The sequence below is a fragment of the Macrobrachium rosenbergii genome, chromosome 48, assembly GCF_040412425.1.
Source record: "Macrobrachium rosenbergii isolate ZJJX-2024 chromosome 48, ASM4041242v1, whole genome shotgun sequence".
Lineage (NCBI taxonomy): Eukaryota > Metazoa > Arthropoda > Malacostraca > Decapoda > Palaemonidae > Macrobrachium > Macrobrachium rosenbergii.
Genome location: NC_089788.1, coordinates 75,105,220 through 75,129,927, shown reverse-complemented (window position 1 = coordinate 75,129,927; position 24,708 = coordinate 75,105,220). Strand labels below are relative to the sequence as shown.

General features: G+C 39.7%; 1 protein-coding gene across 14 annotated transcripts in view; it reads right to left on the bottom strand.

Moving 5' to 3' along the window:
* Positions 1–24,708, bottom strand: part of Atpalpha (sodium/potassium-transporting ATPase subunit alpha) — a 390,394-nt gene that overhangs the window by 10,031 nt on the left and 355,655 nt on the right. For 4 of the 14 annotated variants that reach the window (XM_067092188.1, XM_067092189.1, XM_067092190.1 and 1 more), the window contains 8 exons: positions 7,655–7,786; positions 6,992–7,195; positions 3,965–4,078; positions 2,806–2,940; positions 2,531–2,648; positions 2,236–2,421; positions 799–2,049; positions 402–658 (listed from right to left, as the gene is read on the bottom strand). In XM_067092188.1, the coding sequence (XP_066948289.1) occupies positions 402–658; positions 799–2,049; positions 2,236–2,421; positions 2,531–2,648; positions 2,806–2,940; positions 3,965–4,078; positions 6,992–7,195; positions 7,655–7,786 (2,397 nt within the window). Of the gene's footprint in view, positions 1–38; positions 134–401; positions 659–798; positions 2,050–2,235; positions 2,422–2,530; positions 2,649–2,805; positions 2,941–3,964; positions 4,079–6,991; positions 7,196–7,654; positions 7,787–11,289; positions 11,371–21,022; positions 21,900–24,708 lie in introns of those variants that run through there. The other 10 variants (XM_067092186.1, XM_067092183.1, XM_067092182.1 and 7 more) reach the window with 8 other exon arrangements.

The window sequence follows — 24,708 nt, the reverse complement described above, 5'->3', positions numbered from 1 at the left end:
TAACTAATTCAACAACTAATTACTTCCTTTCAATGTACCTTTCATTGACCAATTTATCATACATAGGATTTCGTGGGCGCCTCTTCATAATGTCATTCTCAGCCATTTCATAGGCCAGAGATATGGCTGGGATCTCAAGTAAAATACAAAAGGTTAGTCTCTTAGAAAATACTATGAAATATGTAGGCTTGGGCATGCATCACCAGAGGTACATCACTTTTTTTCTTTTTTTTAACTTGTATTCTTTTTAAATGGAGGTATTAAGAAAGCCTTATTTACTATCATATATTGATGAGATTATCTTACAAAAAGCACAAAATATTTGTGCTTTGAGAGTGACCTTGCTTTACAAAAAAAAAAAAAAAAAAAATAAGCTAGAGATGGAAACTAAAAGGACTTACCATGTCAGTACCCAAATCAATGCAGAGAATAGTCACAGTTCCCAGGGGCAATGGAACAGAGGCAATCATGAAGAACAAGAAGGGGGAGATCTCAGGGATGTTGGAGGTCAGAGTGTAAGCAATACTCTTCTTCAGGTTGTCGAAAATCAGCCTACCCTCTTCCACACCAGTGACAATGGAGGCGAAGTTGTCGTCCAGCAGAATCATGTCAGCAGCTTGTTTGGACACGTCAGAACCAGCAATACCCATAGCAACACCTGCAACAAGGAAACCGCGGCACTGTAAAGACTGCAACACAAACTGCTGAAAGATGGCATTTTCACAAATGTACTTAGATCCATGAAAGAGTTCAATTCTACGGCTGAATGACTTGCGTACAAATCTATACACGACTCACCAATATCGGCCTTCTTCAGAGCAGGAGAATCATTTACACCATCACCAGTCACAGCCACAATGGCACCCATTCGCTGGCAACCTTCTACAATGATCAGTTTCTGTTGTGGGGAAGTACGAGCAAATACAATTTCAGTGTGGTGGAGGAGGACATCATCCAACTGTTCGGAGGTCATGTCACGGAGTTCGGAACCGTGAACGACAGCGGCCTTTGCTTCCCTGGGGTCGACTTCCTTAATGGGGATGTTCAATCTTTGAGCAATATCTTCAACAGTTTCATTTCCTTCTGAAATGATACCTACAGACTTGGCAATAGCTTTGGCAGTGATAGGATGATCACCAGTCACCATGATAACCTTAATACCAGCAGATCGGCACTTGGCTACAGCATCAGGTACAGCAGCTCTGGGAGGATCAATCATAGACATCAAACCTACAAATCGGAGCCCATGAACGGGGAAGTTTGCGTTGTCGGCATCAAAGGGATAGCCAAGGGGATATTTGTCGGAGGGCAGGCAGTAATCACAAAATCCAAGTACACGCTCACCAAGACCTCCCAATTCAAGGTAAGCATTGTTGAAAGCTTCCTTCATTTCTTCATCCAGTTCTTTTTCTTGGCCGTTTATGAAAATGGTTGTACATCTTTCCAATATTCTCTCAGGAGCTCCCTTCATGACGAGGAGGTATCGTGGGTCGTTCTTGTCTTCAGTTTCGTGAATAGATACTTGGTATTTGTTGGTGGAATTGAAGGGAATCTCGCATACCTTCTTGTTTCGTGCGCGCCAGCCCTTAACGTCACCGCAAGCCAATTCAACACATTTCAACAAAGCAGCTTCAGAGGCATCACCATTGACTTCACGCTTCAGGATGGGAACTTCGTCTTGGCCTGTTTTGAATTCAGCCCTGTTACACAGAGCAGCGATTCTGGAGAGAGTTTTCCAGCCTTCTGATGTCTTGTCGTACTGGCAACCAGACTGATCTTCAGAGGTATCTGCCTCAATAATGGTATTGTCAAACCACATGTGAGCAACAGTCATACGGTTTTGTGTTAGTGTTCCAGTCTTATCAGAGCAGATGGTGGATGTTGAACCCAAGGTTTCTACAGCTTCCAAGTTCTTCACAAGGCAGTTCTTGGCAGCCATACGCTTAGCAGTCAATGTCAGACATACAGTGACAGTAGCCAACAGACCCTCTGGTACATTAGCCACAATGATACCAATCAAGAAGACGACGGCATCTAACCAATGGTAACCTGCAGAGAACAGTCATCGATCAGTGAACAAAAGATAATTAAACTTTATCGACATACGTTGTTGACTATGTGCATTCATTACAGTATTATTTCTCAATTATTTCTTAACATGCTTCTCATGTACTTTAGTCACTCAAGATCTTAGAAATGATATAACTGGTCTTAATGCCTTGAAAAAATAATTACCGAGGATGAAGGCAATGATGAAGAAAGTAACACCCAAAAATACAGCTACTCCAGTAATGATGTGGATGAAATGGTTAATTTCCTTGGCAATTGGGGTCTCGCCAGTTTCCAAACCTGAAGCCAAACCGGCAATACGTCCCATCACAGTGTTGTCGCCAATGTTGATGACTATGCCCTTTGCAGTTCCTGGGGTAGGAAAATCACTATTAGCGAAGGATTCAAAAACTAGTAAAACTGCCAATTCAAACTGCAGCAGCCATAAGTTCAATTTTAACTCTGAAGAGACAATACCTACCCTCAACAGCATTAGTGGAGAAGAAAGCAAGGTTCCTGGTTTCGAGGGGATTCTCTGAAGTGAATTCTGGGGATCGAGTCTGGGGTTCGGACTCTCCGGTGAGTGAAGAGTTGTCGACCTGTTAGGCACACAGTTTATTTAGTAATTTCTCAGGAGAGCACAATTGCATTTATATTTCTCACAAAATAACTCCATAGCACAAGGCACCCTCTAGATTACCATTACTGGGTGGTATAACCACACCTCATGGATTAATAACAATGATATCAACTCACCTTGAAACCCCTGGATTCAATAACTCTGATGTCAGCAGGGATACGGTCACCAAATTTCACTTCGACAATGTCTCCTATACACAGGTCTTCAGCCTGGACATTCTGCTTTTCACCTTCACGAAGCACAATAGCATACTGTTTGGGGAAGGTCAAAGTGGTAATAAGACACATGGAATAAACATCAAACACTGTACCCCAAATTCAATAATATTTCAGGTTTCAACAACAAGAAAATCATCAAATCATCAATCTTTATTGCAATACATACTAAATAATCTGACAAATTAAAAACTTCAGGTATTGGAAGATGCAAATATGGATAGTTTCATATATGGTGATAAGAATAGACTCAAAACACAAACTACTGCAATACTAGTACCAAACTCACTAAGGCTTACATCGTAACCCTGATTACCCAAGACCAGAATACTCTTGCAAGAGAAACTACAGAATGTGATAGTATAGGTATCATGCAAAGCTACACACTGACTTGGAATACATGGCTCAATACAGGAAAAATCTGTCAAAAAAGTGTTTGTTAACAAGAGCACTTTACTCATGTATATAAAGGAACCATTTACTAAAATGCAATCTGTTTTCTATCCTTGTATCTGCAGCCACGAATCCTTGTCTGCTCTAATTATTAAACTTACGACCACCATACTTACCAACACCGCTTTTCATTGGAAATCACAATTCTTTAGGCCTTGTTAGCAAAGCTTCTCACTAAAGCAACCTGCACATCTTAAGAGCAATATGCATGTCATTTAGTGAATGTTCATTGAGCGATTCAACCAGGCTTTATAAATTTCAGACAAGAAATTCTCATCTTTTGGAACTCTGGGTCAAGATTGTTCCAAGTTTCCTGGTACTTTACTTCTGCGCACGCAAGAAACAACGTACAATCACAAAAGCACTTAAACGTAATGGTGCATGCAAGAGTAGCTGAATGACTAAAATGTTTGCCAATGAACAGGGGTAAGTATGAGTTCACAGCAAGAGTAAAGAACACCAGTTAAAAAAGTGAAAGCAATGAAACTCTAACAGCTAGAGGTAACCAACGAGTAGGAAGACTAGGTGAAAGGAGGTTGGTCTTTAAAACACCTTACTGATAAGAGAGAGAGGATTAAAAAAAAAAAAAAACTGCTTTAGGCATCACCTGAGGAACCATGTTCTTAAAGGACTCCATAATTCGTGAACTCTTGCTTTCTTGATAGTATGAGAAGATGCCAGTGATGATGACCACAGCTGTGAGCACAATGCCCAGGTATAACTGTAAACAAACTTGGGTTATTAGTGGGCAGCCTACTATATATGGGTACTCCTACACATACACCTGAAATTTTATGCAACCTGAGCTGCGCAATTGTCCAGTACGATCTCTATCTCGGCATAGTGGTGATAGGCGGTCTCTGGCAATGCTATGTATACAGTAAATGAAGCAGGTGAAAAATTGTACAGTTTGCAAACTCAAGTAAACCAAAACGGGTAAAAAGCAAACGGGTGAAAACATCTTCTTCACTGTTGAGAAAAAACAAAAATTAACTCTGCCATAGATGAGGCTTGTGAACTGACAAACACAAAGCTACAATGACATGTGGAAATGTAATGTTGATACTGACAAAATGCATGTGACTACTTGAACCCCTTAACTACCGAACAGCATGGCAAAGAACAGTGGTGGCAAGTACTGTTGCTTATGCCGGTCAAGAGCAGTCAAAGGCTTTTTGTCAACTGCAATACTTGTTCTTGTAACATCTAGCAATGGCAGACATCTGATTCAACATCTATAGCTACTCTACTAGTTGTCTAACTATAGTAGCCAGCGCACTACCCTTACCTCTTATCAATTTCTACACAACCCAATTTGGTGATGAATCTGTGACCCAGATTTGACTGTACAACAACGCTGTAGGTTTATTATTGGTCCATGTCTAGTTTTCATTTTAGTCGGTCCAAAGCTAATGCTTCCTTACCTCGTGGCAGTGACCACAGAACGGATCATAAAACTTTCCCCACTCGCACGGGGGCCTTTGAACTCTACGGGTCAACCTTTGCTTCCGTTATGCCTTAACTAATTTTCTCTAGGTATTTCTCGTCTAAATCTCAATGCAAGTTACCTGAGGTACCAAATTCTTAAATGAATCCATGATAGCAGAGGACTTAGCCTCCTGATAGTAGGAGAAGATGCCCGTGATTATCACCACAGTCGTCAGCACTATTCCTAGGTACAGCTGGAAAACATCAGCCAACCATATGTTAAACTCACATTCTCAAAATGAACTTTCAGTGTGTGTCTTAGCTAATGAATACACACAGTATAACATTCACAGAAGTGTCTGAACCTACTGTGTCGCACCACTTAAATTTGCAATATCTACTTTCTGTGATTAAAAAGCTAAGATTTCATGCTGCACTAAACAGTACTAATGGATTATTTTCTAGACTACTGGAAAGAACAAAGCTACTACAAAAATAAACACTCATTGGCTTCGAAAATACATTATCTTATTTTCAGAGTCACTAGCACACAAAACTAGGTTCTGATTTATGAACTTTTGAAGCTAGGAGAAAATTTTACGGTCAGATCCTACACTGTTGCAAGAAAATGGTAAAAAACCTAGGGTTACTGCAATGCAACTACCAACTTATTACTTTGCAAACATTGCATTAGGGAGATAAAACTTGTAAAAGTACACCTTAAAAGGACAGATATAAGCTTACAAGTACTGTATGGGTATGAGTACACACATGAAGCTGATGAATTTGAAGTCAATTGAAAATGGAAAAAAAGAATTCTAGTAGTATTTCACTTGACATGGAAGCTGTAAAAGTCAAAATGCGAGCAGTTGCTCCAGATGTGAAATCTCCACCTTTCATCAAATGTTGCCTCCCAAAAAAATTGAAATACAAATCTTATAGCTGTTTGGGAATGAGAAAAATTAACACAAACATCACTTGCTTTGGTAAGTATAAAAAAAAAAGTTGAAACAAAAAGCCAACTACCCCTAACTTCCCATCAAAGTTAGATATACCCTAAAACAAAAAATCAAAAGATACACTTTGAAATGTCAAGATAAGCAATCTTTTCATAATTAACCTATTGATACTTACTACACAAATGTGAGCAATTTTTCCTCACTTTCCTCGTCTTTGTGATGGACAAACTTCCATGCTTTAAACAGTACTATCAAATTTCTTCGCTGAAAGCTAGCCTTATTGTAATTTCTGTGAATATCAGTCAGCAAGGAACCAAATTTCCCATATCCTTTACTAAATATCAAGAAAATTTCATCATCTTGCCTCTAAACAGTATCATGAGGTTAAAATACCTACACCCAGCAACATGTTAACTAAAGTTACTATCTAAGGAATTTTTTGCACATCTCTCGGACTAGACTCTCAAATGGTGATCTTTGAAAGCAGCAGAAAGGAAGTTGGAATATGCTAACCCTTTTGTTAAGTTCATCAAAGTATTTAAACCAAACCGTTGCATAAGTTACAATGATTGAATCTGACTGTAATTACTTTTCCTATTTTAGAAACTTAAATAGCAGCTGGGTACTGAATGTGTGATGCAAAAACTCTATCTGCAGCAAGTATAAAATTAATGGTATATCAAACTTAGTCTTATAATTGTCTTAAACAAAATGTATCATATTCCTAAAATGAAAAGCTTAGTTAAACAGATTTAATACCTTAATCACTTAGCCATTACAGTTTTAAATATATTGTATATGATGTTTTTAAGTTATCACTACAATTACAGATAAGTGGCAAAATTAAAAGCTTGTTTAGATGCTTGTAAGTTTAGGTTTAGCCATTTTCCTTAACTGCATTCAAAGGAAATTTGCAAACTCCCTTTTACTTCAAGAGCCAGATGCAAAACTCGCTTGATTTACTGAAATTCCATTAATATGCAGAACCACCACTGATTTAAAAGTTCTGCTCTGAGCACAGCAGGTGCCCATTGCAATCAAGACCTCATTAACTATTAATTTATCAATTTAAACTAAGAAAGTTTTAAAAACTTGAAATGAATCTGCTAGAAATTTTCTGAGTCACACAAAGACCCCTTTCTGGCTTTCCTAAACTAAGAATGCTCCTGACACCCAGTTCTATAATGCAGTCACATTTAAAATGAATAAACTTGACCAGATTTGAACAGAGTAATGAAAACACTTACATTATCATTGTTTGGTTCTTCTTCAGCAGCAGTTTCAATGGAATAGGCAATGAAACACAGGATGGCACCAATCCACAAGAGGAGTGAGAAACCACCAAACAGATTCTTACAAAACTTGACCCATTCTGGAGTTTGTTTGGGTGGGGTGAGGGCGTTTGGACCGTCTCGTTCTATTCTTCTACGGGCCTCATTTTGCGACAATCCCTGCAATGTGCCATTTCAGATGTAATTACGCTGTAGATATGTACAGTATACACATACTGTGTATGGTAAGCTTCCAATCTTTGTCATACAGTAAATGCCCATGAAAATGAAGTAACAATCCACCATTTATGCACAGAATAATTACAGTAAAAATATGTAACCTGTATGGTAACCTTCTAATCTCTGTCACACAGTAATTACCAGTGAAGTAAAAGTCTATTTCAACCATAAAAATTGACTGAAACATCCCAAAATAAAAAAGCATGCACTGTACCAGGTTACTGACAAGACCTCTGTTTATCTACATATAATTCAGTTTTTGGAAGCTTTGAATTTCAAGTCAATGGTCCCTGTGGGCTTGTTCCACATGAATTGAGGTTTATCCGCTGAATAATAATAATACTGACAATGCAAAATTGCAAATACACAAGTGGCAAACTAAACCTGCTCGATACTCACAGTGTCAGGATTGACAGTCAGTCGCTGGAAGAGTTCTTCAATGGGAACTTTGTGCTCATCGAGCTCCAACTCTTGCTTCAGATCATCGAGATCCTTCTCCCCCTTTTTCGGCTTTTTCGGGACTTTTTTTGACTGGAAAAAAAGAGAGAGTCTTAGACAATTCCGCAAGCAGCACATTCACAGTGAAAATTATGGATTCCATTACTTCTGGTGTGACAATATGGCCGCTAAAGAAAACCAAACTTTTACAATTCAAGAACAAATAGTAAGTAAGTCACTATCTTTTATTCTTTAGAAAACTCATTTCCTGCTGTATGGTAACAAATGACAAATGGCAAAGTGTTTCCAGTTAAAACCAATCAAATTTTCTTTCCAATAATGATGTGTAGACAGTAACGAGTGTAAAAGACTCTGTTACTCGTCAAAGTAAAGCAAGGCTTAATTCACTTTACTTCAAAAAAAAAAAAAAAAGTGTAAATGCTATATATATCATCAAACAAAAAAGAAGAGTCAAAAGATCAAACTGGACAGCCAGCATCGATAGTTATGGAGAAAACACATTTACGGATTGTCGTTCTGCCATGCAAAATCCCAACCACCTGATACAGAGAATAAGGGGGAGAATCCAGGGCAAGAAAAAAAATGGTGCGACTGTCGAAACTCCGACTGCTACCTTTATCTAGAATCTTAAAACACTTGCAGCTCGTCAGAGAGCGTAAATAAAAAAGGCAGAGATACGTCGACAGCCCACTCTTTTTTTTTTCTTCCTCTTTCCGGATCGTTTCTATCTCACTATGGTCACAACTCTGAGACATTTTGCATACAGTAGATACACATGAATGTTGCTGTAAGACTTTGGTAAAAATGTTCACATTCAGCTATATCAGTGCGTACAGTGCAAAGAGAGCCAGATTTTGTGACACTTAAGACGTACGCGCACACAAACACACACACACGCAAACGCTCACTCACACGCAACCTCTTACCCAGCATGATTTCTTAAGCAGTCTATCACACTATTGTGCGCGCTTCAAAGAAAAATAACTAATAATCAACAAAAATAAAACAGGAATATGAAGAAATGAAAATGGAAAAGAACATTTTTAATAACAGGAGTAGCAATAATGTTAAAATACAGTACTACACAGAAGCTGACAATCTCAGGCCGATAACTACCTGTACCTGTAGAAGAAATGTTATAAAATACGCACTACAGTCTTGTTTAAGCATTTAGTTTTTGTCATTAAGAGTCCTTTTCAGCTAGGGATACCTTCCGCAGCGGTACGGGGGTCTGTGAGAGAATATGACACCTTCCTATATAGCATATTTCCCCACAAAAGACTGGCTGTTACAAAAACTATCAGAAAACTGATAATGCTGAACATCTTTCAAAAATCTGCAGACAAAGGATGAAGAACATTTGTTCCAATTCATGAATCAAAAGGTAACGGAGGGACTCTCGTGCATACGAGCGACGCCTTAAAATGCAGACCTGACCTTCATAGCAGTCAAGGAAGTGAAGGCAGTGGATTCTGTCAAATCTGACAGTGTCACGAACTATATTTACATCATCTTCATAAAAATACTTGCAGTTATAAAGGATTATGTGGCTCAAATGCTGAACGATTAGGAAACGGATTTTAAGATGGGAAGGGGAGAACTATTAAGAGGAACTTTAGCTGATTATTTTATGAATGTCTAAAAAGATGACCTAATTGTCAAGACAATTTTACATTCTATGATTAAAAGGTAAACTACAGATTACTCGTGTGAGTATTCGTACGAAAACAGGGATCTCGACCATGCTTGTAAAAAATGCATCAGCTAACTTGCATAATGTAAAAAAAAATATATATATATATATATATATAAAATTCCTTACTGAAAAATTACAATTGGAGGAAAATATCAAGGTTCAGTCCTTTTTATACGGAACCTCCCTATGTATAAATTTTAAGTCTTAGGTTTGAGGGACTATAAAACATTGTCTGCTTATGGATACTGTTAAGAGAAATGTCTAAATCTCCTTTGTGTCCAAAAGAGGCCAGGATGATCACAATTTCTTGATGCCAACCTTCTATACACTAAATATCTGGAAAACTTTTAACCTTTGATGCTTTCTGTAAACAAGTTCGTGTCTCCTTTCCTGAAAATTGTGTGTGGGAAGGGGATCTGATTGACAGCAAATAATCCAGATTGCAAAGAGTACACTATACTGATGTGCAATTCCAAATTACGCAACCTGGCAGGTTAAGCAATATTTCCAATTTCTGAAACGTGTTACTATATGTAATTGTAAGCTTGGAAACTACACTAAAGCTTCATTTTTGTTCTCGAGTTCTTTCTAGAGCAAGAATGCTATAAGTAATAAAGAGCAAAAATTAAAAGATTCTACAAGAAATTAAATAATCCTATGGAAAAATTCACAATCACTAGCAATCATGTTAAGACTATAGCCACACACAGTAATTGACTAAATCTATAAAAAAAATTTTTTATCTAATATCTGACTCTGGGGGGAAATTATATTAATTAACAGCAGTTTAATATTAATGGGTCACATTCTACTTTTAAATAAACACTACGAAACAAAAAACAAAGCAACAACAAGACAAGCAACACTACTACGCAAGCTCTACGGCAACTGTCAAAAAAAAAAAAAAAAAAAAAAAAAACCTACAAATAAAGTGCAACAGATTGGTACAGAATAAAAGAAGTACAAAATAAAAATCCAGTCACGTCCAAAAAAAGGGTTTTTGCAAAATACGTTATTCATCAAGGTCTGCTTCTCGTTCAGCTGCATACCAATGCAAGTGTCAACATGCAGCAATGTTAAGTGTCTGTTAGGTAGCTTTTTTTTTTTTATGACAGGAACACATTTTACAATCATGCAATGCAATGAACTTTGAAACATCAAACAGTTCCGTCACTTTATCAGACGTTAAAGTTCTGCTCAAAGTACTAAGGGTATCTTCCAATATTCTCTTGCCATGTACAAGCAAATATACTTTGTCTTCAAGCTCTATGGAGGATTTTGCAATAAAATATCCTGTGCTCTCAACAGGGATCATGAATTACACGTTCTGGTCCCTTGACACGTCAGAACGGACCTTGTCAAGTTCCGTTACTTCACTGTGATGTACTTAGGGCATAGTGCCAGGGACCTGATTTTAAGGCTTATTGCCCCCTTTTTTCTAGTTCTTGGGTAATGACAAGATTTTAAACAACAGAGGCTACCTCCATCTCATACATTGCACAAAAGTTATGTCAAGTCACAGACAGTGCTAGAAGGAAGAACAAACTTGTGGTCTGACATACAGCCCTTTAAAATTAGGGTTCCTCACGCCCTCACTTAACAAGGGTGAGCTACAAGTTGAGTTGTTTTGTGTACAAATGGTAATAATGTGTCAATGAAGTCACGTAAGGCTGTGAGGAACCTCATGGTTTTAAGCAGAGCCTGTCAAAAAGCACAGCTGAAAATTCGTAGGGAGAGAGACAGACAGTTTCATCGTTCCAAGTGGGGCAAGGGACAAGTCCGCCCCAGTGGAAGAAGGGGGAGGAAATTCGTCTATGAAAGAGTATATATTTTTTTTTTCAACAATGGCTTTCTCCATCTGGTCTCATAGAAAGGCTACCTTAGGATCCCCTTTCACAGTTCGGTTATCGTCGGGGACGTTACGGTCCGTGGCGTGGCGATAGGAATCTGTTCTGCCCGTCTGAAAGAAAAATTGGCAACAAACCAAATAATATCTACCAACACACATCTGGGAAACTCCTGCATTTTAAACCACCTTTTAACAGCCACTGTCTTCTGTATATGACAAGGGCCTTACTGCTCTGGCATATTAGAATTACCATACTGAAAACCAGAAGCATTTAACCAGAGACATGTACTTAGGGACCAAAATTTGACTCAAATCATAATCCTTACGTAAAAAAGGGGGATGATTACAAACTGGAAGAGAAAAAGGTGGTTTAAACGACATAAAAACCAGGTTTGTAAAGTTTAAGGTGTACAAAATCATCACTGATTCAAACACAGGCTCTTCCACAAATATTAGTAGCTATACAAACTTAAAAGTAAAACAAACTCCGACATGAAACAAGGAAGTTAACTCAAATCATTTTAATGGCAACGTACTGTGTGCACCTTGCTTGCGTTAATCATTCACGTTTTTATCTTTTTTCATAACTCTGATTGCTGACATGTGGTGTTATAACCCAATTACAACTGTACAACTATAGACTACTTATAGTAAGCACTGAAGCAATTATACAAATTGATTTAATTTTACGGATCTCCAAAGCTCTGTAAGTGACCAATTTTGTGACAATTCCAGTATTTTTTCCCATTAACATTCAATTGCCACAACTAACATGCAAATGAATAATAAACCATTATCAGATGCTGAACGGCCAACATTAGCATCCGTTTAGCATCTAAATCTCTCATTAACTCATCAAAATATGCAAATTAACTCTCCTTTAAAAAAAATGGGGGGAGGTTTTCAATCCAAACATGTCAGCAACCCAGTTTGGTTCAATCATGTCATGCGTTCCATATCTCCTCTCTCTCTCTCTCTCTCTCCTTTGCAATTGCAAGATGCTGGCTTTATTTTAAAGTTCTAGCAATATGGTTCTGCATTCACCACAGGTATATAAGAGTGCACATGGCCATGTTCATTCAGTATTAACAAGACAGTGTTAATGGTACATTACCTTTTAAGACATACGGACAGTTTAACCTAATTTGTATGTGTACGTGAAAGTGTATATAAATATATACTAAAATATTAATCCCTTGTACTTTTACCAACAATTATCTACATAAACACGCAGTACACACGTAAGCTAACAATGTGCAAATTCAATCTAATACTTTAGTAAACAGCCTATCTGTACGTATGTCCCTTACAGTGTAACCAAAACTGTGATCACTGTAAGAGACGTACCGTACTGTAAAGGTACGCTGACACCAAACCCACATCAACTTAAGACAAAATAATTCATAAATTACCCAAAAACCAACAGATATGTACATAATTTCATTCAGCAATTAGACAAATGCCAATATTTCCATGGATTAAATAGTGGGTTCACGGCAAGTATAAAGTGAGTTTTAGGGGTTTAAGAACATAAAAAAATAATTTCAAGTAAATTTATATATACATTATATAGCAACTAGTTAAGTTACAACCGTTGCGACCATTCGATCAACTAGACGCCAGGCCAGGCCAACGCCTTCTCACCCCCCCCCTACAAAACCCCGCCCCCTTCCCCAACAAAACTACACCTGTCATGGTATAGGAAGGCTACTACACTAGAAGTACCTCTTCTCTAGTCCTATTACAAAGACTGGAGAGACTGAGAGAGAGAGAGAGAGAGAGAGAGAGAGAGAGATTTTTAAAAATGGGTTACGCAATCTTCGCTCTTATGGCTACTCTGTACGAGGGCCATGAATGAGCCGAGGAAAGTAGCTTCGACGAAAACGCCTCCCCCAATTTACTGACTCACAACCCACCCCCCATTCAATCCCCTCCCCCCTTTCGCCACCCACCCAAACAAAAAAATTACATCCACCAGGTACTGACCTGAAGGGGTTTGAGGGTGGGGGTTGGGGTAGCTAAGGTCAATCGCGGTTATAAGACTAGGTGATCTTAAACATTCGATTTACCGCAATGCAGCTGCACTGAAAAACTTCAGTGAATTGCAAAAGCCTAATCAACAAAAGAGACTGAAGTCTGAATGTTCCTAAGATGAAGAAAGCAGGAGTGTATGTGCAACTGTAGACCGATTTCTCCACAACAAAGTACTGGGGGCCAAACTCTCTCTCTCTCTGTTCCTCACCACAGACAGTAATTGCACAATGGCTAACCAACCAACCGTCGCCGACGGTCATAAAAGGGTCTAAGCGTAAATTTCGGGTGCTGGCAACGTTACAGTTTATATATTTCATAATAATTAGACAGTATAAGATGACAACTGTCTCCGCTATCTCGTTGGGTTTATCCAGATTACCAATTCTTACGGCGGCGAGTGACGGAATATCTCAGCGGTACAAAATGGCGTAATCTCTCTCTCTCTCTCTCTCCCCCAAAGTTATCTTCAGAAGGGAGAAGAAGGGAGGGGGTGAGGAATGGTGAACTCCTCTACCCCCCTTCCTTTACTACACCAATCCCCCCTTAGTAAGCCCTGGGGTGAAATCGTAGTATGGATAATGTACTCTCGTCCCAAGCCTTTCTCTTGCACAACACGTATAGAAGGGGGAACGCCGTATTTCAACTTTCGTTTCTGGTCGGTTTGTTACATTGCAGAGGTCCACACCAGGCTTCTCGTGCCCTTCATAGCTTCAATAAGCTCACAGTCTTTCTGGAAAGAGCCAGTGTTGGCTTAAGCCAGCTTCATCCAAACCGAACAATTTGAAAATCTAAACTCATGTGGTTTCATATCTAGACATTTGTTACATCTCGGCTCCATCTTTGTACCTGACGCAAAATGCGCCATAACTGAAGGCCAATCAATCATTGGTATTCAATGTTAATTCTAAACCTACTACAGCTGACGTATTTACGCGTGGGATTAACTGAACGCCTTCCGAGAATAATAACAGCCGGTCGAAATTTCTGGGAACTCATCGGTTAGTCTTAATAATCTATGAAATATCAGCCCAGTTCGTAAACAGACTACCATAAAAGCTATGACTCGGACATGTGCCTACAATAGTACGAGCCCAGACCGCGAGATCGTTATGAATTCTAATGTGGTATTAAGACCAGAGAAAAAAATATGCTGGGACTCACTTTGGCCATTCCCTGATTACCATAATGTCGTAATGGTGTTGTCTTGCAACTTGTTCACGGCGGCCCCACGGTCTGGCGTGAAGGCAATCTCCTCAATTTTAAGCAAAAAATGGCATGGGGACACGCCCATCTTTACGTACAATGCGCCATCGCAGTAATATGCGACTATATCAAACAATTGTACTTCATCTTAACCTCGTGGTTTCAAACGGCGAAAAGCTGTGATTTCCACCATCAAATTATAGTCTGCGATTAACCCTAGACCGTGATAGTAATCTGTGTTGGGGAATCTATATATATTCTGTATATCTTTTTTTCCAGCAGCCATAAAAACTAGCCAAGTAGTCTCGTCGACTGTGACAACAGACGTTGGACTACTTTCAAAAAGCCTTACGCCGGACATAGACTTATAGCAAGGTAGGTATGTAGCAGGTAGCCGCCAGTGGCCGGACACAAGAAGGGGGCGCGATCTTCCTAAGGCTTCTCGTTACAAATACCAAAGTCAAATGACTTAAGTGAAGAAGAAGAAGAAGAAAAACCTGCACAGCATGGCAGACAGAGGAAGACATAACGTAACCAAAAACAAGACTCGGAAAGTTGTTAACTCCATGAAGAGCAAATGACGTTAGCTGTGGTTAGTTCTAAAAGTTCTAGACCAAAGCTCACGGAGGCTATGATCGATAGCAGATTGGTATGCGGAATATATTTACCAGAAATGGCAGAGAATTTGCCAAGGATCTCAATATTTAACCGGTATGGATTATATACTGGAGACCGGAGTTCGATTCCTGATCTGGAATCAAGGCAGCAGGCGTAAGACAGAAGACAAGATTGCATGCGTAAGACATTGCCAATAAGTCTCATCTTGTAGTACGACATTATCCAAGTGCTTTCTATACCCAATAGTCTCATTGCCAGAGTAAGTTTCCACGCGTTAAATCGTCCGCACAATGGGAGGATAAAAATCCCACAAAAGTGGAGGTTTCGGCGTACAGAAAGTGACACGATGGGATGGATGATAATGTAAAAGGTGAGAGAGAGAGAGAGAGAGAGAGAGAGAGAGAGAGAATCAACCGGCTCTCAAATATAACCTCTGCATTGCACCACCACCACCTGCCCGTCACTAACCCGGTCAAAAGGTCCTCAAAGTCAGCCTCTCTCTCTCTCTCTCTCTCTCTCTCTCTCTCTCTCTCTCTCTCTCTCTCTCTCTCTCTCTCTCTCTCTCTCTCCAGCTGAAATGTCAGGTCTGCAATAGCCAGCCAACCTGTCAAGAACAAGCTGCTCAGAGTGTTAGTTCGCGTGTGCGTGCGCGCATATATCCGTTCGCAAAGAAAGGGCGAACTACATTCAAAGAGCGTTATAACGCGAGAGCAGAACAAAACATCAGTTACAGAAATTTTTAAAAATATGTTACAGAAAGAATATAAGTCTAGGTTTAAAATCCTCGCGAATGCCGGCAACCACCTTCCTCCTCCTCCTCCTCCTCCTCCTCCCCCTCCCTCTCCTCCCCTTCCTCCTACCACCCCTACGTCCCTCCATCCCCTCCCCCCAGTCCAACACCCATCCCGAACCAATCAATAGCCGAGCGTCGGCGCTGTTGTGAGACCCTTTTTTTTATCCATATCGGTGCTGTTTTTCTCCTTTACAACAACAGCTGTTCTCCGCTCATGTCTTGGGGAGCTGGTATTGAAACCGTGTGTTTGTGTGTATGTGTAAAGTAACCGGTTTGTGCAGAACAATGGCCGATACGGAGAGTTTTTTTTTTTTTTTTTAAAGTTTATGCAACGGCACACATATACACAATCTCAGCGAGCTTCCAGTTCGTTTATACGAGTTTCTCGGCGCCTTCCAATGGCTGCTGGCTTCGGGAAAAGCCATCGCTCTGTCTTTCTACAAGAGTAGAGGAAGAAGAAGCAGCAGAATCGATGTTTATATTTCGCGTCAAGTGTCTTCCTCCTCCTCCTCCTCCTCCTCTTCTTCAAACAAAAGAAGCTGACAGCTCATCATGGCTTGAATATTTCATAACTTGTTGTGTTACGAGACGGGAGTCCAGTCAGCTCTAGGAATCTGACTTGGACAAACTGAAACGTAACCTTTTGGCTAGACTAAGACTTATTATAAACTCGACATTTAGACATTTTTATGATTCCTAGACCATGCTCTACTGTCTTCCACTTATAACTGTGTAATGTACATTAAAGGGACTTGTTTATTTGTCTAATGACAGGAAATAAACGGCTAACTGTCCAAGAAGGCCTATCTTGAGCTATATGGCACGAAAGACCTGTTTCTGTATTCAGCTCAAGACCTCACTTCTCAAAGTCTTTACTTTTCTATATTCAACTCAAGACCTGACTACACATTAAACAGATTTCATTACGGTATCCACGTTGTATCCAGCTCAAGACGATCTTTGAAATCGTAGGGTTTTGCAAGGGTATTATACCGGATGCAAATTTAGGTTGAAATTCTGAAAAATGGAGCCCCAGTACTATACTAATGCTCTCCTAAACACAAGAGCATAGTTTTTCACGCTGTGCTGTGCCGTTTCACGCTAATACACGCCTAAATTGCCGCAGCACGAGTATGAATTCCATGTTAAGAATGGTATTAACCTAACACGGTAGCTGCTGGTTTGACAAGAATTGCATAATGGCTACGATGCTGAAACACCAAGTGTTAAACCTTGGTCCATAACAAAACAACAAAATTTTATAACTACTGACATTTAGGACACAGCTTAAGGTTAGCTTTTAAATATTCAAGGGAATTTGTAGAAACTTTAAATACAGTATTTCCACTTAGCATGGTAAAAAGGGTTGCACCAAATATGCTGCGATTTCACAATCAATAATTTCACAATACACAGAAGTGTTAAGATTATATATGAAACTTAAACCACCAAATTATTGGGAGAAACAGTCAGTTTAAAATGACACGAAGAAATATAGGTATACATAAATATATCCATACACATATATAAATTTCCTTGTTACATATATACTGTATAAAACGCCTATGCAAATAACTTCCGCACCATCAGTTACTTCATCAGCAATATGTCAAACCCTAAAGCAATTTATCCTTACTTCTTCCAACATAGCCAAACCACCTCAAAAATGCTGAGTCATCCCTTACCACCAATGCTAAGCATGTGCGCACAATGTATCTTCACATTTTCACCCATTTTCTTCGTTAGGACGCATACTTTGCAAAAAGCCGGTCTCAATAGCTTCGCTTTTATTTTTCATTAGCATTCAATCAACTTCACTTCTAAAAGTCGAGTTGGCTCAACAATTCAAGTCACACTTCACTTCTAAAAAAGTAGAGTTGGCTCAACAACGATCTCTCATATTCCAGCGGTGGCTTACTTTCACGATTTAAAGTCTTCCCAACCTTTAGCACACTGCCATCTTAATATCCACATAAAACTACTCCCATTTTTCCCATCAAACATATTAAAATTGATTGAGCCTTACTCCAACTCGCCGTGAACTAGTTTCTGCAGCTTCTCAACTATACCCGATTGGTATTGCATCATCTCTTGGTGTCAAACCATTCTACAGTCAATTTTTTACTACTTTTCTTATTCTGCAACTTAACACTCAAATCTCTTGTCCTATGAATGAATTTTCACAAAACTCCATCCATGGAAACTTAACCCTTGTCTTCGTCCTATTTTTATACCAAACCAGTCAATCACAAGCATTCCAACAGTTCACTTCTGTCCAATTCTAATCGCTCTCAAATTATTCACCAGATCGTCCACATAAAGCTTAACTCCATTCCTTTCAAACTTTCCATATAAATGTTAAATAAAATCTAGAGCCTAAACTACCATCTTTCTCAAACAAAATAATTACTCCTCTCGCCAAAGCCTTCTGAACCTTTCCTTCAGTGAGATATACCTTACAAACCCTGGCCAACGTTCAACTTGGAAGAGTTTCACCTCCATGCTGGTGCAAATGACTTGTAAAGTAATCACTCAAGCTTCTTGTGTAGTTTCACACTTAAACTGACTTACAGTATCACAATGTTCATGTCACTTAAATCATGATGTAATCGAAAAGTTTTACTGAATAGTAAAAGAAAGGAAGAATTGTGTCTACTTACATTGAAGACAGCAACTGCACAGAATATTTACATCCCCGAAATCAATAAGATGCGATATTTTCACATTTCTGGGGCCACAAGCATCAGGCTCAACAAAATATAAAACCAAAGTTGGTTATGCTCAGCTCTACAAAATCCTCCAATCTAAGTTTCTGAAGTCCGAAAACACAGCCAAAATCGTCTAAAAAACAACAGAATACGTTAAAATAGTGAAAAGCAAGACTATATACCAAAGACGGATGAGGAGTGACTTACATAACGGCTACCGAATTGTAGACCGATAACCCAAGATAACTCGATCAATTAGGCCTATGCTGACGAAACTTTTGGAGAATCGTTATCACATTTTGGATGTGACTTCTGATTTGAATGTATTCTGGGCATACGGCGGGTATTTACTTTCATGAGATTGATAATGATAAACTGTGTTTATATCAGAGCTGGGAGTTTGATATAACGACAGAGAAAGAGAACCTATTTGTCGATAAGTGGAATGGCCCAGATTTGACCAACGTGAACAGATTTGGTGAAAATGGAATTATAACACCGGATACAGAAGAGTTTCATATTATAAGTGACTTAAAACGATTTCTCAACTTCCTAATACTAACCGGTACCTTAAGAGGAAAAATCTCTTGTTTGTTAAAATACTTTCTCGAATGACTTCGCAACAATGTTACCTCACAGAGTTACCCTCACAGTAGAAACATGACACAGATTTGAAGCAAAATTATGCAACAGATTCCGGAGTGAAGAAAATCTTGAATTCTTGCCTGAATACAGCCTTGTTTGGGCAAAATTTCAACTAACAAACTTATAATTTAGCTACAAAAATAACCCACTTTTCTGGACTTAACACCATTTCAACTGGAAAATGTACCGACATGGGTCTTTAAAACTCTCGAGACAAAAATTAACAGCTGATCCAATTTCCCCCCCAAAAGAATTCTACCGAGGTTGCAATCTTACAACCAACCAGAGCGAGGCTAGCTCTCAGTTTATCTTAACTACGCCTTCTGTCAAGCAGACGACATTTACATGGGATGGCCTACCGACTTAATACATAACTAGAGTATTTTACATCGAAAACCTACAGATCTTACGATTTTGATGACAGAAATCACTCAAAACCACATTTATTAGCGCAGTCCGCTTCATACACTGAAGCCTACCGCAATATCTGGGAGTTTTAAATCTGAAAACATGAACTGGGGCTACATTGGGGAAAACAATGGTTTAGGATTAATACCAACTCGACGACAACATGCGTTTACATAAAATATCAATGGACCTACCCACCGGTCGACTCTCTGTTAATAAAATAGAACATAACTCAGTATCAAGAAGCGAAAAAACGCTCGAACTGCAAATGGAGCAACGTCGATATTTAAGCCATAAAAGAGCGCCATCTTGCAACACAACTAGGCCTAAAGATTTGTAAATGCCCTCTGCAGCGAGATCTACTCTGCAACTTGGTATTTTGTGCTGATATGACCCTTTTTAATAATTTTACGTCATCCAATAATATATAGCCTATTGGCCTATGCTACAGCGAAGGCTTGCTAAATGAACTTCATTTTTCTAGAGTAATAAACCTTAAAAAATGTACGCCACGCCCCCTTTCTAAATCTGACAGGAGATTTTGCCATAGGAGACCCATTTACACGAACAGAGGGTCATTAAATCTGTCAATCTGACCAAAAAACTATACATTTTTATTTAAAACAGCAGAAACGGCAGTTATAGAAGAAGTAGCCCCGGTGCAGGTGTGACTAGCGAGGGGAGGGAACAACGGAGGGGGCAACGCTCCCTCCCTACCTCCCCTCCACAAGAGCCGTGGCTCTGGGTATCGATTCCTCGAGAGTCCCCTACCCCCGGTAGAGGAGAAAGAGAGAGAGAGAGAGAGAGAGAGAGAGAGAGAGAGAAGAGAGAAAGAGCTAAGGCCCCTGCAACTACATTGATCAATGTCGTCAGCCCTACATTTACCTAAAGCAACTCCGGCAGAGGAAAAGGTTATATTACATTATATTGTGACTTAAGTCGGGCTTAAGTCTTGACTGGACTTCTTGGATATAGAGGTTCTTCTTCTCCCCCTTGAAAATTTCCCTTTTCTCCTTTCCCCCTCCTCCCCCCCAAAAAACCCGTAAAGAAACCGCCGGTTATTACACGCCCACATCCTCTCTGGGCGGGGGAGAGGAAATGGGCGGCTGAAATGAAAGAAAATTGCAGAAAACTACAGAAAAAATGACAGTAAACAGCAATATACATAAATTATGGAGTCGTTCAGAAATACAGAAAAAATTACAGAAAAATATACAGAAACATACCCCCAAAAGACCCCCAATAATAATACAAAAATACAGAAATTTCAGATTTGTTCAGAAATACAAAAAAAAAAAAAAGCCTTAAAGAGACAACGAATCACCAAAACACAAACTTCTTTCCACAGACTTACATCGGCCATTGCTGCTAAGTTAGTGGTTGTTATCTACTAGCAGTAGTAGTAGTAGTAGTAGGTGTGGTTGCAGCGGCACTCGGCTCAGCAGGTTAGGACGGCAGCAGAAGGGGGATACACAGTATCCACGTACGACGACGACGACTCTGGGGATCGCCGGTTACTAAACAAGACGAAAAAAAAAACGAAAACAGCAAGCAAGCAGGCTCTCTCTTCAGTAACCAGCTTCTTCTTCTTCTTCTTCTTCGTTAAACACACTTTTTTTTTTTAATATGTACACTCCTATGTACAGAGGCCACTAGTACACTTTCCTTATTTAAACCCTCCTCCGTTATCTGCTTCTTCTTCTGCGAAAAATAACAATTTCTGCTTCTTCTTCTTCCAATCAAACAATTTTTTTTTCCCTTTCTCTTTTCTATTCCTCCTTCTCTTTTAAAAGCTCTCTCTATTTTTCCGCCCTCTTGGACTCAAGGTTGGTTAACGCTACAAGCGACACATTTTCCGCAGAGGATTTTTTCTTTTCTTTGGGAAGCGTTTGTTGGTCGACACTCCAAAGGGCACAGCGGCACGTCCGATCTCCACGACGCGCGCCTCACGACAACTTCAGCCGGCCGCGAGTCGGCGCATAGGAGACCCTTCTTCGCCTCTGACGTCATCGACACGTCACTCATGACGATGCCGACGCCACCCCGAACCCACAACACAACCCCACCCTTTCCTCCTCGGCGATCTAGGCATTCGTCGAAAGCCGGTCGAATTACCGTCGAAAACAAATCCCCCCGATGAAATATGGATGGCCCTTTCGCAATCGACGGCTACGAAGGGCGTAACTATCGAGGGAAAAATTCCGGCTAAGTGGCAACTTTTACGACATACCAACCTTTCCGGGGCGTCCCCAACCGAAGTATCGATCTTTCTCCCCTGTAGCTGGGTAACCTTGGCTCTCTCATCACTCATGCTATTGACGGAACATCATAGTCTTCTAGTCCGAACTAAATGCCGCACACCATTGCTATAATTGTCCCTTCGTCGCCGATACCGAGGCTATTAACAACCCCTGAACGAAGGGTTGGTAATGTGCATTACAAGAAGAAGAAGAGTAGCCGGTACGGATACACACACACGACAACATGATGAAGTCGGCCACCGTCATTGCGATAGAGGAATCATCATGATGAGATAAACCCTCCTCCTCCTCCTCCTCCTCCTCCACCGCTAACGTTATCGCCTCACTTGTTATAAGGAACAGATGCACAATATATTTTCTCCGGGTCAGCAGCATTTGTCATAATCAATGGGAGATTAATGCACGCAAAGTAATCCACAAGACATTGCGGGGAGGCATCAGAAGCAGCATTCTCTCGGTCACGATAATTAAACCAAACCGCTAACATCTTGGGGGCCACAGTATACATGTAAGAGTAAAAATATTTAATGAATGATTCTAAATGAACAATCTGACGTCAGGGAGATACATTCAAAACATCGCAATAAAAATTGACGGCATTGAAGGAAATCCTGACAGATTCCGCTGTCAAACAGAACACGCCAGTGTAGACTCATATGTCAAGATATTATGACGTTGGCTACGACACTATCTCACAAAATTTGCGTAAAATTCTATGTAAATTCAAGGACATCATCGCCGTAACAGTCACCAACCTTCTGTCACCTCACAAAGGAGTTATTGAAGCCGGAAAACACAAGAGAGAGAGAGATAGAGAGAAAAAAAAAGTGTTACGTTATCAGCCAAGACAGGAGATAACATGGCGCCTAGTGTAACATAGCGTATCTCTCTCTCTCTCTCTCTCTCTCTCTCTCTCTCTCTCTCTCTCTCTCTTAGTGTCACCAAAGTCCCAGGGATAAGAAAATATAGTGTACTTACTTAATTTGGTTTTATTAAAACAACTGGTGAGTTATACATTATGTATGTAGACATGAATACATGCATAAATATACGTATATATACATATATATACATTACATATACGTATATATAATGGCTTATTGGTATATATACACCAATAAGCCATTATTCATCTATACAATAGACCATATTCCTTAAGAGAAGTCACCATAGAAAAAAATATGCAGATAATTAGCCTTTATAACAACTAGGGCTAAAGGCTCTCACCCACATCACGTCGATCTCCTTCATAAATAATGTTCCTCATAAGTCATTTGACGTAAGATGATAATGTCGCTAGTGGTTAGTTAACTGTGTGGGATGCAGTCAAACCGCTCTAAAGGAATAGGCTGATATGTGTATGAATGCACTAAAACCTTTTCAAAGACCGTAACGATTGCCAGCAAATAGAGAGAGAGAGAGAGAGAAGAAAGTGGAAGATTCCAAGAAGAGGGAAATAGGAAAATGAAATGGAAGCGAGGCAGGCGCTAACCTTGAACTGGAACCGGCTGGTGATGGAAGAGAGCGAGAGCGAGAGAGAGGGTGACAGAGAGAGAGAGAGAGAGAGATGCATAATATACCGAAATAATCTCGGTTAAAAGAGACGATGCCAATAATAGTACTAAAACATGGCTGTACCCATTTCGTATGAGTGTTGGGAAGCATTTACGTAAGGAACTTTTTTTCTTATTTATTCATTACGGTACATCCCAATTGCAATCCCGATATAACCTGACAATAAGCGTGCCATGAAGAGTTATCAGGGCATCTCTCTCTCTCTTTCTCTCATCTTTATTTATCTCTCTCTCTCTCTTTTTATCTGCCTTTTTCTAGAATGATGGAACCCAGCCGGTGTTGCCAACTGGGAATACTGAAATCCGCCGAACCAGCAGTGAAAATGCGCTATTTCTGGCACGGAGTTCGCTAGATTTTTCAATCGTTGATAAAATATGTACTGTTTCTTGTGTGTGTATGTATATGTATGTATATATATATATATATATATATATATATATATATATATATATATATATATATATATATATATATATATATATATATATAAGATCATCATCACTGTAAGGCTCTATATCCTAATCAGGATAGAAGCAAGAGACTGAACTAGTGCTAACCAATTTCAAGTTAAAAAAAAATGTAGATTAATCAGTATGATATATAATTCTTAAATTGATTATTGACAAATGTATTTCGAGACTTTCCGATTCAAAAACAGTACTTCGACAAATATAGTACTTAATTAACTTGCGTTTTAACAGTTAATTTCCCAAGAGGTTATTAAATCATAATAAATACTTTAGCCTTCATGGCGTAATCCACTTAAAACCCGCTAAAATCATTCAAAACCCGCCAGATTTCCCGCTAAAACCAGCCGGTTTCCCGCCGAGTTGGCAACACTGAACCCAACATTGACCCGCCGTGGGCCAGGACTCATCCGTGACGTCACTATGAAGGCGCGCCGGGATTGGCCGGCGATCAAGATAAAGTGACGTCACGGAGCGGTCGGGGCCTCGCCATTGGCGGAGAACTGCTATCTGGGACTTATAGCCTGACCACTCCGGCCCAATCACCTGACGAAGGAGGCGACGACGAAGGCGACGGCGACGGCGATAGAGTCTCTCTCTCTCTCTCTCTCTCTCTCTCTCTCTCATCCTCGATTTGAAAATGAGAATCTCGATTGTGCAACTTCTTCTTCTTCTTCTTCTTCTTCTTCTTCTTCTTCTTCGGTAGGAAGGGAAGGAGGGAGCAGCCATAACTTTAG